Genomic DNA, 18,424 nt, shown 5'->3' with positions numbered 1-18,424 from the left:
AAATCACCAAAATACAGCACCTTGGATGCGTAACCCTGCTTTCCAAGAGTTAAAACAACAGAGGAACTCCAATAAAACTGCGTTCGAAACGAGCCAAAAAGTAGATAGATACAAGTGTTGAAATATAAGTATTTCAGTTGTAGAAATAGACTTGTCTCTGCTTTCAAATCTGCAAAAAAGTCCTTTCCCACAACTGCATTAAGCTCAAAACATCCGACTGAAGTCTGGAAAGTAATAAAAAAAAATTAAAACCATCCTCTTCTATGAATGACATCAAGGACATCGATGCTTTGAATAACCACTATAGTACCACTGCAGAACGGCTTTTGATAAATCACTGAAACACAAGGAAGAGATAATGGAAACATTTAAATCTTTTGGCTTTAGTGAGGAAAGTTTTCATTTTCACGAAGTTAAATACATTGAAGTTGTTGACGTACTACGATCATTAAGAAACGACTGTTCTACTGGTGATGATGAAATATCGATATGACTCATAAAACCTGTGATAGAGCACCTTGCATGGCCTTCAACGCATATAATTAAGTGTTGTATCGAAAATCAACACTTTCCTAAGCAATAGAAGATTGGTAGAGTGGTTTCCATACTGAAGGTTGATCAACCAATGTCTTACAAAGATTTTAGACCAATTGCAATTCTCCCGCTGTTCCCAAAAGTTTTTTGAAAATGTATCATGCAAGCAGTTATTAGAGTATATTGACAACAAATCGATATACGGTAAATCTATATCCAGTTTTTAGAAAAATCATTCAACTGTTACCCTGTTATTAAAACTAAAGGGATTGTTGAAGCAATGAACAAAAGTGATGTTACATTGGTTGTCATGACAGACTTCTTAAAAGCATTTTACACTTTTAACTATGACACAATAATAGGAAAGCTTTATCAAATAGGTTCATCAAAACCTGCAATATTTATGATGGTAAGTTTTTTTCTGCTTGAGAACAGTATGTACGAGTAAATAATAACAGATCTAGCATATCTTAAGTTGTCTTTGGAGTGCCCCAAGGCTCTATACTGGGTAAAGTAAAAAAGAAAGTCCGCATAAGTTCATTTTATTTAAATCACGTTAGCCAGATCGTAAAAAAAAAAAAAAAAAAAAATTTGTAGTTTCTAATATTTCGACTATAGTTCAAGTCATTGTCATTATGATGGATGTCATTATGAAAAATGTAAGATGAATTTACGAATTTATTGTGATAAATTGATTTCTACCAAGCTCCAAGAAAAGTCGTTGAGAAAACTAATAATGGATACGTGTACAAAAACAGCATTCATGGCAAACAATGAACTTTATGATCAAATTGACGGTGTGTTTGCATGTGTTTTTCCTTAGGCCCTGTCCTAGCCAACATTATCATGACAAAAATGGAAGAAACTAATATAAGAAACCTTGTGACTGATGGTACTATAAAATTCTATGGCAGATATGTTGACGATACCCTCCTTGTAATTAAACCAGAAGATATATCACGCATACATGCATTGTTCAAACGAATTTAATGAAAACTTAGTATTCCCAGTTGGTCTATTCACAGATGTCGTTCCACACTTTCTGGACTTCGAACTGAATCTGGATAGACCTGCTATTTATCGAAAAGATCAACTACACAACTTATGTTTCATGGAATTTTCGAACTGCTTGGATTAGTAGCCTTGTAAACCGAGCTATCAAGATCTGCTGCCCAACAAAACTATCGAGTGAGATTTTTATAATCAAAAAGTTCGCATCATGGAATGGTTTTCCAAAACATGTTTCTAATTCCATCATACTTAAATTATTGAACAAATCAAACAACACACCTGTAACCGAGAGTGACAAAAAAATTGTTCCTATTTGGTTCAGATCCCAGAAAGTACGAGACTTCTTAAACACGTCTTTTAAACACCAGATAAGAGTTCTCTGAGACGTCTCTGACCTATCTAAACGCGTAACGCCTAAAGAGGTCTTTAACAGACGGAAAAAGTGACGTATTAAAGACGTTTTAGAGACGTTCTTGTAGGTACCAAAACGACTTAAAGACGTCTTTCTTTAGTCTCTTTCAAACGTCATACTGTAAAGGCAGGCCTGATTTAGATAATTTAAGCGTATGCATATTAGGATTTTATTTTTAATTCTGAAAGAGGTGTGACAAAGCAAAACAAGAAGAGGGTTAAAAAAACGATGATGAAGTATTTAAGATAAAATTTATATTTCTATCATATATATAAATAAACAGTTTTATAAGAATAAAATAATATGACATATAACGCTTATAAGCAAAACAGCAGTTGGCTCAATGCAGGATAGGTTTTTCTGTTTTAAAGGCTCGATTGCTGCTTATCTTATGCGCATTGATCATCCACTAAGGGATGTCCATCTTTTAGAACAAGAAAAATTTGTAAACTAAAACTAATGTACCAAATTACCAAGTAAAGAGACTTTAAAAAGTTCAAAACTGTGCTGCGTTTTACGTCTTGAATAAATGGTGCAACACAGTTGATGTCATAGACTTGGATTGGCTACCAGTGCAGCAACGAATCAAGCTGTCATTATTGAAACTTACGCATTAAGGAATCTTCGATAAATCCATGCCTAACTATATCAATGTGCAACGAAGATCATCTCAATCGAGAAGAATTAACAATGGAGTTTATCTTGGAAGGATTAGCGTGCGATAACGCATTCAAAGAAGTTTCATTTACGACATTCAACAGCTTTGTTGTTATGAACGTCTTTAATAATTACGTCATTTCTTTCTGTACAATTTCGTTTCGTTCAAAAAGTAGGAACTATTTCTACTTTTCAGCGAAGCGAATATTTTGATGCAAAATCATAACAAAACTGCGCATGCTCAGATACAATTCGCCAATTCGTAGTCGAATTCGCCGTTCAATTCGCTTCGTGAAAATCCCCCTTTAAACTATATTCAGCAGAACTAATTAATAATTCACGAACTTTATTTTAAAGAGGAATTGTGGAGGCTCAATATTTTTAGTGAAAGATAATAGTATTCTAGCCATAAAATCATGACAAGTGTGTTGTAACAGAAAAATATGGATATATAGTCTGAAAATAACCTTTCGTAACTAATTATGTAAAAAAAAAAGTCCGATTTTTTAAAGGGTTACTGCCACCTTAAAAAAAGTACTGTTAATTCTATTTTATTTGCTTTTTTTTTGACAATAGATATGGTTAAGATATGCTCGTGGTCGGAGATTTATGTTAAAAAATTAAGGCGACACACAGGCGTACAAATTTTGCCCAATGTTCATTTTCCTTGGGTGTTGATATCAACTGTAGGAGGTCGACCAGACACTGTCAATTACTATAAAAGTAATACCAGGGAAAAGCAAGTTTAAGAGACTGTCTGTATTCTGCACTTGCCATTTTAAATCGGGTTAGCATCGCGTTAACCTGATTTGCACATAGTTGAATGTAAAACCTAGGTGTTTTGCATGCAGCAATTGGTTTCCCAGGAAGTGCGAAAACATTTTAAAGAAGCAATTCCAAAGCAATAAAAACGGATGGTGTTCTGCACCAAAGCAAGCGCAATGCATGACTTGTTCAAAACATATATAACAAACGAATAAAAATCAATCTCATATTGAAAATAAAGCTACTTTGTTCATCACTAGCATAGTGCCTGGCAGTGAGCGGGATTCAATCCGCGGTCACCACGGTTACATGGAGTATACGTCTACCTCAATTTATTTATTTATCGTGTTATTTATCTCCTAATGTCCTCGCAAAAACTTGATTGTCGTTAAAAAGTTTCTTTCTACTACATTTTACTGGAATCCTAAATCTCTAATAAGAGGTTTTGTACATCTAATAAAAATATCTTCTAGCTGAATGTATCTATTAATGCCTAGGCTGTTGTGTCAGCAACGCTAAAAGTTTTTTGTTGTTGTTGTTTTACACTTTAATTAACTACAAGAGATTTTATCAAGAAATCAAACGTGTAAATGTACAATGATACATGTTGTTGGTTAAAGATTTTGCCATATCCATGTACAGTAGACGTCCGTTAAATCGATCCCGCAAGGGACTAAATTATTTGTTTGAATTGACGAATATTCGGATTATTATTAAATCAAACTCAAGGGACTTGCCAATTTGTTCGAAATAACGGAAAGTTCGAAATAAGCGGCATTCGAATTAACGGACGTCTACACATACAATACATTTACTATGTTACAAAATTTTTAAGTAAAGAAAATATATATATATAAAATTGAAAAATGAAGAATGGAAAATATATAACAACGAATATTTTTTTACTTACGACAAGATTTAATTGTTTTTTAAAAGTTTGAACTCGATATCTCAAAAATAGTTTACACGATACATATCTACGTTTTAGGATAAAACGTACATGGATTTGTGAATACGGAGACAAAACTAAATTATCAATGTTTTGGACATACAGTAGACGTCCGTGAATTCGAACACGCAAGGGACTAAATTATATGTTCGAATTAACGAATGTTCAGATTATCGGAAGTTCAGAAAAAACAAGAATTTTAATAAACGTTTAAAGGTTTTATGCTAATATAACTTTATTACAACTTTACTACAACTTTTAAAAAAAATTTGTAACGTTGTTAGCTTAGCGAAAGGAAAGGCCTCCAAATTCCTTGCAAACTTCATTTTATTGGAAATGCCAATTTAATTGATAAATTGAAAGAAATTTTGCCACCATTGATGCAATAAAAATGAATAGACCATTTTTTATTTTTCCATAAGATTTTATTTATCGATGCACAAAATTTCGCATTAACGAGCATAATGCAGCCTTGGGATTAAAAATTGTTTGAATTAGCGAAATGTTCGAATTAGCGAAATTCGAATTAAGCAGCTTAAAATATAAGACTTTATTAAACCAAACTCAAGGGATTTGGAAATTTGTTTGAAATAACGGAAAGTTGGAATTAAGCGATATTCAAATCAACGGACGTCTACTGTACATAGCTCTCAAATGGTGTGTGTTTCTTGCTTCAAAGTTATCTCTTTAGATATTTTCAGAATACATATACATGAAATAGTAAAACGGAGAAATAGGAAATACAAATTTTGATAAAAATTTGGAGCTAGACTTTCCAAAGCAAAACCAAGTCATTGTTTTGATGTTATTTTTATCTCTGTTTTAAGCTTTAAATTCCTGTAGAGTCGGCAATTTGAAAGGTGTTTGATATGTATTTACGCTTTGTCAGTTTACTAATGACACTAATAATAATATTTGATAAGAAATTTATCTGGTTTGAGAGAATATGCACTTTTTTACACTTTTTTGCAATTTTTTCTTCGGTCTATATGAGTTTGATGTTATTTATCAGTGTACTGCGTCACGTTCTATAGCAAAAACGTTGCTTTCAAAAACAAACACAAGGATGCACCGCGTAGTTATATCACACTCCAAGATGAAGAAACAAGAAGGATGAATAAATGCACGAATAAACGAATAAACGAATGAGAAAATGAATGATTAAATGAACGAAAATATAAATAAACGGGAATACATTTCTAGCTATAAGCAACTAAAAGGCTTTACAACGGATCGTCGTAAAAATATCCGTATATAGAACGTTTAAACGAGGAACAGAAACAACCACACACTCGATTTACTCTGTGTTCAACATAGACATAGGCTAAAGAGATACAAAACACCAGGATAGATACGTAGGCAATTAAAAGAAAAAAACTAACAACGCACACAGAAACTTATGGAAAGGGACTGATTAAAATAAAAAAACAACTGAAACACATAGAGACCCCTCGTAACTGTCAGCGCGCACAGTGGAAAAAATGCGCGCAATACACATAGAACTAAAAGTTAAGAAAAAAGAATCTAGTATACAGTAAAGAATACCAGTATACGTCTGCCTGTCTATTACACAAAATAGTGCCGCAAGTAGCTAGACTAGCGGAGAATTCCAGCTGCCCCGGATTTGTTTTGACTGCTCACGCGTAATAGACCAATCACGAGGCTCCATTTTCACTAATAAACAATCCCAGTTCATCGCGGCCTCAACATGATGACGGAGGAAACATGCTATGATCGAGCTACGCCATATGCGACAGGGTTTACCAGTACTAAACGCTCCCTCTGGTGTCACGATTAATTTTTAAGCTTTTTTAAAAACACATTCCGTAAAATAAAAAATAAAAATATGCCTTTTTTTATTTCAGCAAAAGTTGCGGAAAGTGGTAAACACTAATGCCATGTGCGCTTCATTCGATTTACGACACATTGCATATCTGTACTAAAGCGTTCCACCTGAATGTTTGGCACAGTTTACGGCCCTTCTTAAGCACTCCCCGATCGTTCAACGCCGGGTCACACAGTTACTTGTGACTTGATCCGGCGTTTTGACGTTGGCTGCCTACCTGAAGAGCACACATACCTTTCAAGAAATTGAACCTCAATTGTTCTTATAAACTTACGTTGCAAGTCTCAGATTATTTGTAATATCAGTACTGATTGCTGGGAATGTGTCAGGTGTAACTTCTTTTAAAATGGAAACGCTTCTGGTAACGTTTCCGTAAAAGGGCCCGTGCTCTTTTGTATTTTGAAATAACAACTTTTATTTCTGCAAAAATGAATCCGTAACAAAGTGAAAAATTTGTTAAAGCGAAACTCAGCCTAATTCTCTTTCATTGCACAGTAAAATCTGATACAAGAAAGGAAGTACTTTCATCCTCTGACAGCAGCTTGTTCACAAGATTTTGTTTCATTGTTATTTTTACTCAGTATTAAAGGACAAAAAGACAGTTTCTGTCATCTCAATTAAAATAATACGTTTATGTGATTCTTCCAGTTTTTAAGACTGTTTTAAGCAGAGTGAGAGCTAAAAAAGCATTGATAGATAATGACTGATGCATACAGGATGATATCAAGTTTTGTGCTTATTTTTATATGTTGCTCAACAGGTAATAATTTATACCACAAAATAAAAAATTAAATTATTTCTTTTAAAACATGTGACAAAAAATTCTTCAATAGCATACGCAAGACCCTATTATGAACAGGAAAACGATCTACTGCTACAGCTAGAAGATGTTATCCAGGATGAAGACATCAATCAGCTTTCCCCGAAAGGTAAGCATTTTGTTGTTTCATAGCGGCCTTACAAATGGTTTCGTGTTGGTTCCAGTTTTGTGTATCTCGGCCTTTTTTTGCCCAATGCAAGGATGGTATTCACATTGCTCATAAAGGCCTTAAAATTGTGAAGGAAGAAATCAAAAAGCATGCGTAAATTTGAAGTAAAATGACTAAATGAGTAAAAATAAAATGACTAAATAATATTATAATTTTATTCTAGAAATACTGAATGAAATTTTTGATTTAAGTGAAGACGTGAGCGGTGAGTAAAAATTTACTTAATCCTAACATTTACCGTGTATTTTATTGAATTAACACAAGGCTGTAGTGTACTGATCATACTTGTTAAAAAAAATTTATTTTTAGAGGACTATTTGCCAAGACTTCAATCATTATTAGCTAACAAAGGGAAAAGGAAAAGGGTACGGTGTTATTACTTAGACGATGGTACCGTTGTTTGCGTGAAAAAGAAAGCTAAATATGGAGATGAAAAATGCACATCAAGTCAAACATTCTTTAAAGGGAGATGCATTGATTGAAGGAAACTTCTGCCTTTTATTATTATCCTTATTATTTACATAATTAGGAACACGTTTGCTGCTATGTATGTCTTATCACACACACAAAAACATGTATTTCCTTATATTCTTACTACTTTGTTGTGTTTTTTATATTTTGTACTTTCTTTTATACAAATATTCCTAAAATACAATGACAGCAGATAAATACGTTGTTGTTGATGTGAAAAAGAAGTGATGTGGCTTCGTAAAAGCAGGTGGAGTTTGAAGGTAGGGTACTCAACCTTCTTGGTCCAGGGGAAATTACTCTTTTCCTTCTTATGAAAAAACTTCTGATGCTTTAGAAGTACAAACTTTCTCGAAATAAATCTTTTGCGAGTTTTTATCAATTTGAAGTAACTGTAGGAACACCAAAAATAAAGCTCTTCCAAGTGAAGTGTACATCGAGGTGTCAACCGATACATGTGAGTGGATTTTTTGCCGATGACAGGTCTCGCAACAGTGAATGGAATTCTTATTTCTTAAAAGCAATGCTTGAACGATGTACAATGCAGTACTGGTCACTTCTTATGACACTGATTACACTTGCCGTCACGATCAGTCTCACTTAAAAATGACGGTGGAGCCATGATTAACCGCACATCTCAAAAAACAATATACATATAGCCACTTAGTATTTTTAGCTGTCGACGAAGTAAGAAAATTGTCACTAACGTATTTCCTGTGCCCACATAAAAAATATTTTAACAAAACACTATCAATATCACAATTCATTCACAATAAGCATTACTATTCGTTAATTGTTCTGGTTTTCAGTATTTGAACTTGGTCCATGTAAATTGGACCCACTATCCCCACCGCCTACCCCATCCCACTGGAAGTAATAGGCCAGCTGCTGCTAAAGTAGGAAGACTAAGAATGTGAATTACGAAGATTCACCTGGAAAAACCTTTTTTGTGAAATGAGTCTACTTTAGTTTGCCTTTACGATTTTTGGTGTTCATAGCTTAATAATTAGCAAGAAAAAGGATGTACATGTAAGTAAAATTAAAAAACAATGTAATAATTTCTCTGTGTGTGTGTTCTCAACCCTGCCCGTTAAGCTCTTTTGCAACAGTTTTCTAGTTAATGTTTTAGAGAAATGACATACTGCAAGTAATACCATACCATGCCTTACTCATAGCCATGAGCAAAAAGTTGTTTCTTTTTCATTAAACCTTTTATATTTAAAAAAACAACAGCGAAATAGATATAGTCATAGCGAAGTTATGTTGTATTAAAACTGTCCTAAAGCCTGAAAAATGTGCTTGACAAGCAAAGTTTCTTTAAAATCCGACACGCTATTTTTGTTGACTACTTTAAGACAATAACTCTGTGAAAGAATAACATACGTTTTCAATATCTAAGCTCATATAAAAGCAACAAAAACAAACATTACTTTATTTTCAATCTCAGTGCTATATAAGAGGTAAAAGAAAAAATAGTACACAGGGATTGATGATGGCTGGAATAACGAAGTTTATTATTTTTGTTTTTATTTTGTCTGTGTGCTGGACACCAGGTACTTTTAATATTTTTCTTTTATAACCTCTCTTGACAAAATAAACAAGTATATTCACCCATTTCATTTGTGTATCTTTAGTAAGCTCAAGATACTTTGAAGATTATGAGGATGAAGATAAGGACCTCTCTTACGATGACAGCGACGAGGGCTATGATGATGATGATGACTATAACAATGACCGTGATCTTTTAGAAGGTAAAAAAGTGGCTTAGCAGAGGTGGGGCAGGGGGCACAAAAAATATCATATGAGTAACGATGCTTTGGCGTAAAATTTGTATTTCGAGCGTGAGCTTTTATTTGTTTCTTTCAGACGTGCTAGAAGAAGACTTTGACAAGGAGTGTGAATATGGTTCTTGCCTAAGCCAGCGAGGTAAAACACATTATTTTCAGCTGAAAACTAGTCACATCGGCGGTGTTTATCTATTTTTGTTTATCTTAGATTACAGCACCAGAAGAGCCAATATACCAGTATTGCAATGGAAAGTAAACGGACATAATACTAACTGGAGAATATTATGTGAAAATAAACGACTGCGGGACAGTAGACTATGCAGGAATATCGGCAGCTATGAGGATCCAGAATGTTCAAGTGCGCACACTATGTTTGGAAAATTCAGATGTAAAAGCCTTGTAAATGTGAAGTAGAGAGACGAAGAATAAGTGTATTTAAATATGAAAGTACAGTTATTGTTCTTGTTTAATATAAATAAATAAAAAATAAAATCTTTTGCACAGTAAATAGGGACAGCGTGTAAAATTTTAAGAAAGCATTATCAGGTAGCTTACTAGATAGCTTCATACGTTGGCCTCTCCATAATAATAGCCATCGCCTGTGTGTATGCTAATAATGCTTATGTTACAGTCAGCTGTTGTCGCTGAGCGCCCCAGAGTAAATCACTACATAGAAAAAAATATACAAAATATGTTCGGGAATTCCTTCAGGTCAACAACTTGTATTTCTATATATAGCATGATACAAGAAACAAGATTGAGAAATAAAGTCTGTGTTTAATTTCCATTGAATAAGAACAAGTCGTCATCTTTAGCCTAAGTCACATCTCTGTTACCATCATAGAATATGCTTCGTAAATGGAAAAAGGAGGGGTTAGGGGTGGGGTCAGATATTTTAGGGAACGATCACTTATATCATTGCTTTTTACTACTTCGAGTGGATAAAATTTCGCGAGGACTAATTTTCGCAAGGTCAAAAAAAACATTTTGTGAGGATTAATTTTTGTTAAATAATTTTTAACGAGTGTGGGGTAAAGAAACTATGTCTTCGCTGTAGTAGCAAAGTTACAAAGATCTATATGTCATCACAGATTCGCTTCACTATCAACAAAAAGAGGAATCAAATAAATAAATTGCGTGTGAAGTGACGGTCACCATTCCAGCTAGTTTAAAGGCCATTTGGTGTTGTAACGCTATGAAGAAATGGTACAAGAACTCTATTGTAAACCGAAAGATGAAGTAATAACGGATAGTTTTGTTGAGAAGAATGCTAATGCGCCAACGTTCAATTTGATATACAGCCAAAAGCAAAAAGGAAAACGGATCCTGTTTAAAAACCCAAAGAATGAAAAGACATTAAAACCTTCTTTCAGAGACTGTAAGTATTGATTTAAGTATAGTGCAAGCACGAGGTAAAAACAAAAAAGAACAGAACTTCTACATGACTTAGAGAAATCTATGAAAAAAGAAAAAAAAAGATGAAGAAAAAAATGTCGTTCTCAAAATTTTCGCGAGGTTTTTTTTTCGCGAATGAACCCTTTTCAAAATTTTCACGAGAATTAATTTTCACGAATTGATCTTCTCTAAACTTTTTGCGAGTACTTATTTTCGCGAATTTTACCGAAAATCGCGGAAATTAATCTTCGCGAAAATTAATCGATTGAGGTACCCTTGAGTTTGTAGGGACAACAATTAATTCTAAATTTTTAAAACAGCTTGTTTTTATTTATACACGGAAGTGGTGCTTAAAAATACAAACAAGATTGGGAGTAGTATTTTATGAAACATGCCTTATTTTTCAAGAACAATGAATTTTGATAAAGCATTTGAGCGTTTGTCTTTTCCACACATTTTTCGCAAATAAAATGATAAAACTTGCATCACGATTTGAGTAACCACGCAGGCTGCTTCTTACTTTTTCAACCGATCGCACATTTGTAGTCTCTGGCATGACTACAACCAAAAAGGCAACGAAGAGCTGGATCAGCCCGCTTTAATAAAAAATAATATAGGTGTTGCTTTGAACATAGAGGAGCTGCAAGTCCTAATATTTTATATGCAGCGGAAGCAGGCTGATTTTACATTTTTCTAAAAAAAACTGACGAGCTTGTTGATAAATTATACACAAAAGTTTGATCAATAATGAATGTTCGTGTTCTCCCAAAATTAGTTAGGGAACAGACAAGGACTCTAACTATTTGTGTGATATTCAAGTGTTAACGAAAATGCATTGATATTTTCAACCAATTAAAAAACTCGATTTTAAATTCTAAGCCAATCATTACGTTTCTTTTAAACCAGATTGTTTTGGTAGTAAGTAGATGCCGGATTAAACAACATGCAACCAACTCTTGTAAATAAAAATATTTTCATAGATGTGATATAAATAAACTCTTTTGTATATTGTCTTCAGTGTGGTTCAGGATTTTAAAAGAAGCAACGGTAAATTGGTTCGCTCGTAAAAATGATGAAAATAAAATGGATGGCACTGTTTGTTTTTATGCTTGCTCTATTTTGCAATCCAGGTAATGAGGTCATTATTATTTGTAAGTTATGTTATACCCAGGGGGTTATACAAAGGGGTTATACAAGTATATGTTAGCATGTTACAACTGGGATCCTTTACGTATGTAATTAACATTGACCATTTTTATTTACTATTTTATGCTATTTGAGTCATATTAAGTTAATATCCTTTACCCCAAGTAACAACTTGTTCGTATGTTTCTAAAAGCTTTACTTTTCGTTGCAGAAATTGCAAAATAATGTTGCTTTTTGTCTAATAGTATGTTCTCAGTTTGACCAAGGCGAAAATGAAATTGATAAGAACTTTGAAAACGAAGTTGACGACGCATTCTACGTTGATAATGCTGCTGTTGACGATAATGATGATGATGATGATGATGGTGATGATGATGAAGATTATGAGAATAATGCTGTTGATGACGATGATGGCGATGATGATGATGATGATGATGATGGCGATGATAAAAGTGATAACAAGGATACGAAAGGTAAACAATTCGCAAACTGAGAGCAGACGAACTTTTGATAACTTGCACTAAATTTGCTGATAAGGACAATAAATAGGTAATATGGCGTTTTAAGCTCGCATATTACTGCTAAATGTTTTTTTTTAATTTTTAGACTTCAAGAAATGGCGGCTTAATTGCATCAAAATATATTGTCAGAAAGGTGAGTTTTTCTTTTTAAAAATTGTGTTGCAGCAAGCAAGGAAAAAGTTAAATTGAAGAGAATCTATTTTGCGCATCACTAACATACTGCCTTGCAGTGAGCGGGATTTGATCAGCGGTCCCCAGAACTGGGAGGCGCAGACGAACACACTACACTACGTGCAGCAATATGTTAGTGACGAACTCAGATATCCGGATGATGTGTATATAAGGCAGAAATTTTCGCAGGCAGAAATTTTTGCGAGGATAAAAAAAACGCGGAAAAATTTCGCGAAGTTAATTTTCGCGAATTTTACTTCTGAAAGAAAGTTCACAGTAAAAACTTTCGCGAATTATCCAAAATCTTTGACGGTGAATTTCAATGAAAAAAAGAATGATTTTAAATCTTTCGCAATGAACTAACAATGCTACTGGATATATATTGATGAAAAACAAAAGAAAGAAAAAGTCAACTTCGGATCAAGATTCTGGAAATGGGATAGACTCTAGCAAGAAAATTGTATTGTTATCGAGTAATTCTTGATATAGGAAAACAATGAAATATTATATAGAAAAAATTCACCAAATTATTGTCTCACTGTTCTTTTTTTGTCTTAAAATTTGAAATTTCCGATAGGAAGATATTTAAACCCTTCCGTTTTTCGATTTTTAGCTGATTTTCCCACATTGAGTCGGGCTTTGGAGCCATTTTTAAGTTAGAGTTTTTCGGGCTGATTATTTTTCGTTGTGATTCTATTTTCTATTACTTTTACCCTTGTCCTCGGAGCCCTCGTTATTTAGGAGTTTTCGGCTTTTAAAACTTGGAATAAACTTGAAAAAGTTGATTTTTCGCGAAAATAACTTTAGCGAATTTCAGGTTATTTCTCACCGGGCAGAAGTTTTCGCGAAAAGGCGCTAAAATCACGAAGATCGCAAAAATTTGTGCCCTTAATGTATATAGGTCATTTTTTATCATTGCATATCTGTTTGTTTATTCCCAACAGAGAATATTGGAAAGAAAAAGGTTCTTACAATTTTGTTAATATCTTTAGCATTAGCTATACCAGTCTTGACAGTTTTTGCGATAAATAACTCCTTGTTTTTTTCAATTAAAGGTAAATAATTTTAGATAAATCATTATGTTCAATTTGCAAAGTGAAGGAAACAAAACGTTTGATGCAAAGAAGAAGATCGTATCAAAGGAGAAGAAGATGTAAATATTCTACAGTTTTCGGTTCTTTTTGCAGGAGAAGAAGTGGACGATAAAAAATGAAAACACACACAACTTGATTATTTCATCGTGAATATTCATTCTTCAAATGACAGTTTTACAACTTCCCATTATTTTAATTTTTAATTTTTAATTTAAAAATATTCTAATACACTGTGAAATAAGAAAGAAAGGCAGATTTTTCTTGTAGTAGACTTTTAGAAATTCTATCTTACCTACGAAATATTATGTGTTGTATGGAAAAGAAAATGCTTTAAACTATATACAAGAGCTTCATTTGTGCAATAAGTTTCGAATTACACACGAAGTAAGTGTCAAATTACACACAGACAAATATTCTCATTGTTATTGTTATTATATTTTTAAAGTGGCTTTTAACTGCGTACTAAACCAATCTTTGGAAATCTCAGTTGAACACACAAACTTTTATTACTCTCTCATCTCATTTTTCATCAAATTTATTAGAATGTCTAATTTTTAGAACTTGCTTTATAACCTTTTTTTTAGATTTTAGCAAGAAAGTTAGTTCGACTCTCATAAAACAAATCTCAAACATTCATTTCTGAAAAAAGCTCTGTCGTGCAGCACTTTAGAAACTTTAAGTCTCAAATTACACATTGAAACAGCTTTTTATTCTTTGCTGATAATCTTTCAAAACATTATTAGCTATGGAAATCAACGGTGTACTGTATCTTAGACATACTTCATGATTCAAGTGGTCAATGGATTCTAGCTGCACGTTAAATTAATTTATTGGCAGCTTAAGTTAAAAACATCAGCTGACATTTTTTCGATTGCATTGTTTACATGCGTGCACGCGATTTGGTAAGAACATGCTTGTTTTCTCACTAAACACTAGTCGTAAAGTGTTTCTAGTTTTTTCTTGTTTAAATACGTACACATTTTAGAAGAACACCGATCATGGTCATTTTTCTTTTTTCTCTATTGTTAAACAATAAGACCACTAAAATCTGCTACATAAAATATGCACATTTAAGCATTATGAAATATCATGCAAAAATTGTAACACTTTAATAAAAAAACTTTCGCGATTCCAAACTTTACACCGAAAAGACACTTCACAAAATGTTGCGTGTATAATTTTGACATGTACTTAAAACAACACTTTTTTCATGTAGAAAATTTATATAAAAAAATATGGTTTTCAGCTAGCTAAGTTGATTGATTTGGATTTAAATATTTAGCTACAACACTAGCATTGGTTACTACCAGCTATTTAGAGCTTGAACCTGTGTAGTTGAAACTTTAACCTGTGTCGTTAGAGCGTTAACCCGTGTAGGTGACATATACGCTTTATTTTTTGTTATGGGATATCCTTTACTTTTTAAAACATCTGTAATTATGAATTGGCTATCCTGAGCATGTTGTGTTGGTGGTATATTAGGTTGAATATTGATCTTGTTATAACTTTAACAAAATGTCATAAGAGCAATTCAGTTATCCAAGGTGAAAGCATACTTACTCATAAGTAACCTTTAGACTTGTTTTTTAAAAATTATACTCCTTGACTTACCAAGTTTATCTATTCTATTAAAAAATGACAGTTTTTTTTGTAATTATGTATTCTAATTAAGTAATTATAAATAGACGTTGTTTCAATGCAATAAAATATTGGGCCAGTTGAGCTAGACAGTACTCTTTAACATTATATGTGTAATACTTGATCTACTAACCACAAGAATTCAACCTCATGGATTAGGAAAATTAAGAAAGTTTTAAATATATAAAGGTAGCCTTAAACTGATAAATGACTTTGTTGTATTTTTGCGGAGAGTAGCGGAGTGCGCGCTAGCGCACGGAGCGTAGCGAAGCCCATTTCCTCATTAAATAAGCCAAATATAAGTGAAAAGTAAGCACGGTGGAGAGTATATAGGATTTCTATACGATTTCGTCCCTATACATCAAATTTATAAAAAATTCTGCCATTTTATCAGTGTTGCCCAGTAATTTTATCTGGTCATTTGTTGGTAAATTTTCGTAAATATCTAATTGAGCGAGACAACGTGTTTTTAGCGCGGCGATGGAGTTTTTGTTGTTTTTTAAATATGGCCTAGCAGTGAATCCGGTTGAGAGCAACTCAGTGTATAGTTTTAGGCACGTGATCCATGGGTCATTTGTACTAATATCACGTGACATTTTCTCGGATAACATAGCGCCTTAAACTCAAACTTTTGTTTATCTAAGCTATATCGCAGCTGACAGAGGAAGGGCTTGTTCAAGAAAACGAAGAAAGGCTATGTTTAGCTCGTTGGTATATCACTATTTTTTGCATGTTGTGAACCCATTATTATTCTCACTCACACCTAAAGCTAGCTAGCTTAAAACTGCCGATTTAAATAGAATAATAATAGAAATTAGATAGCATTTAGCTAGCTAGCTACACTGTTAGAGTTAGCTAGCATAAAAACAAACAAACAATGCAATATAGCTAGCATCAAACTAGCTACAAGGCTAGCATAAAATTAACTACTTAGCTAGGATAGAACTACCCATGTAGCTAGCAATAAATTGCTATTTTTGCTGGCATAAAATCAGCAACATAGCTAGCATAGAAAAATTGTTTGAGACTGATTTTCTACCTATCCTCTATCTAGCTAGCTATTATACATAGCTATATACTACAGAGTGAGTGAGATAATTCTACTCTGTAGGAATGTCCCATCATACAGCTTGTTCTAGCTACAATCGTCCACAAAATGGCCATACATAGCCAGCTAGGTATTTTGCAGATAGTAAATGTTTATATAATAATAATAATAATAATAATAATAATAAATATTTAAAGTGGCTAGCCCAGAAAATCACAAAAACCTATAGTTAGTGGATTGTTTCCACTGGGGGCCACTAGAACAAAAAAGAAACAAAAAATGATAAACCTTAGACTGCCTCAGCTCAATCAAACATAGTAACATTTATAATCTGTGAAAATTGAAAAGAAAAAGAATAAAAAACAAAAATTAAAAAATTAAAAAGTGATCTCCATTAGAATTTGCCAAATACATTAGAGATGGAAGTCTTAAACGAAAGCAGACTTCCATCACAGGTCACTTGGTCTGGAAGATTATTCCACACTTTTGCAGCTCTAAATGGGAAGGCTTTTTTGCCAAATTCCGTGTTGACCAAGGGAAGTGTGAACCTGTTTTTTGAAGCTCCTGTTTGATGATTATGACAGTTTTTTGTCAAAAGGAATTTTGAGCGCATGTAATCAGGAGCAATGTGATTCATGGCTTTGAAAACTAATATGGCATCGTTTTTGATGAGTAAATTATTCATTGAATATTCCCTCTCTTTCCCAAGAAAGGTACGGACACATTTTAATCGTTTTTCTAGTTTTCCCAATCTACCTTGGGTGGCACAAGCCCATGCCGAGGAGCAGTAGTTGAAATATGGCATGACAAGTGCATTAATTAAAAGGTTTTTTGTGTGAGGTGTTAAACAGGATGCAATGGTTCTAATTTTAAAATATTTAATTAGTATTTTTTATTTATGTCATTAATGTGCTTTTCCCATTGCATTTTTTGATCAAATGTTACCCCAAGATATTTAACTTTTTCGCTCCTCTTCAAAGGAATACCCATATAGTTGATAGTTTTGTTCTCAAACTTTTCCCATAAAATATTGCAGGATTCTTTAGGAGCATAAAAACAGGTTTTGAGCAGTGTTTTTATTTTTAAATGTTACAAAAACTTTTCCGCAAAATAAAAGTGCTGCATGATTGTTTTAGCTGTGTAGGATAACAACAGGGTGTTTACTGTCTGTTTATTTGAACCAAAGTTTTTCGGATGTGCGCCACAGTATATTTGTACTAATCACTCAGCCTAGTGTTAACGACAAGCTATTACCTGTGTTTCTATTTAACAGAAGTTGTGCTAAAGTTTTTTTGAAAGGGTTTGTTTACCTATACTAATGGCGCGCCACAGATTAAAGTACATATATATTTTAAGTTTTACCGGGAACATTTTGTGAAACAGTTTTCGCTATGACATGGCACAATATGTAAATTGTGTTTCTATTCAAGCTAAAGTTGAAGGAAATATATATTTTGTGAATCTGAAAAATATAATTACACACCCGACACACCTTTAATGTTGTGTGTTTCACTCGATTTATGATATACTGCACACCTGTACTAAAGCCAGCCACCTGAATGTGTGGTACAGTTTAAAATTTGTATTAATTGTTCCATCAAGCGTTTAACGCCGGGTAACACAGTTACTTGTGGCTTAACCAGCGTAAATTCCTAAGTGTATATAATACTCACCTGTAAAGTTTTGTATATATATTTATGTTTATGCCCTGCTGGTCTAATGGCTATGACACTCGTGCTAATGAGAGATCCAGGTTCAAATCCTGGACAGGGCTAGGAAAAACATAATTATCTTGCACCTACAACAACCAGGTTTTCATATAATAGGTAACCTTTGAGTAGGACTTCTCTGATTATTGCGGAGAGAAGCGGAGGGCGCGTCAGCGCCCGGAGCGTAGCGGAGCCCATTTCCTCATTAAATAAGCCAAATATAAAAGAAAAAGAAAGTACGGTGGAGAGTATATAGAATTTCTATACGATTTCCGTGCCTCGTC

General features: G+C 33.4%; 3 protein-coding genes across 3 annotated transcripts; all 3 read left to right on the top strand.

The window, feature by feature from the left end:
* The first annotated feature begins 6,731 nt into the window (after window positions 1-6,731).
* On the top strand, window positions 6,732-8,168 carry LOC130646299 (uncharacterized). The gene is made up of 4 exons (XM_057452473.1): window positions 6,732-6,934; window positions 7,008-7,103; window positions 7,327-7,368; window positions 7,473-8,168. The coding sequence occupies exons 1-4, from the start codon at window positions 6,874-6,876 to the stop codon at window positions 7,643-7,645; spliced, it is 372 nt and encodes a 123-aa protein (XP_057308456.1). The 5' UTR covers window positions 6,732-6,873; the 3' UTR covers window positions 7,646-8,168.
* Window positions 7,862-9,868, top strand: LOC130646066 (uncharacterized). Its single transcript, XM_057452201.1, has 9 exons — window positions 7,862-7,894; window positions 7,969-8,177; window positions 8,291-8,318; window positions 8,441-8,544; window positions 8,630-8,660; window positions 9,043-9,184; window positions 9,266-9,382; window positions 9,498-9,557; window positions 9,627-9,868. The coding sequence occupies exons 1-9, from the start codon at window positions 7,862-7,864 to the stop codon at window positions 9,830-9,832; spliced, it is 930 nt and encodes a 309-aa protein (XP_057308184.1). The 3' UTR covers window positions 9,833-9,868.
* Window positions 9,869-10,292: 424 nt separating this feature from the next.
* Window positions 10,293-14,750, top strand: LOC130646298 (uncharacterized). The gene is made up of 5 exons (XM_057452472.1): window positions 10,293-10,796; window positions 11,832-11,943; window positions 12,205-12,432; window positions 12,566-12,613; window positions 13,721-14,750. The coding sequence occupies exons 2-5, from the start codon at window positions 11,883-11,885 to the stop codon at window positions 13,855-13,857; spliced, it is 474 nt and encodes a 157-aa protein (XP_057308455.1). The 5' UTR covers window positions 10,293-10,796; window positions 11,832-11,882; the 3' UTR covers window positions 13,858-14,750.
* Window positions 14,751-18,424: the final 3,674 nt, after the last annotated feature.

The sequence above is a fragment of the Hydractinia symbiolongicarpus genome, chromosome 5, assembly GCF_029227915.1.
Source record: "Hydractinia symbiolongicarpus strain clone_291-10 chromosome 5, HSymV2.1, whole genome shotgun sequence".
Classification (NCBI taxonomy): Eukaryota; Metazoa; Cnidaria; class Hydrozoa; order Anthoathecata; family Hydractiniidae; genus Hydractinia; species Hydractinia symbiolongicarpus.
The sequence above is the reverse complement of the archived record's forward strand: the minus strand, read 5'-3'. Positions and strand labels throughout refer to the sequence as shown.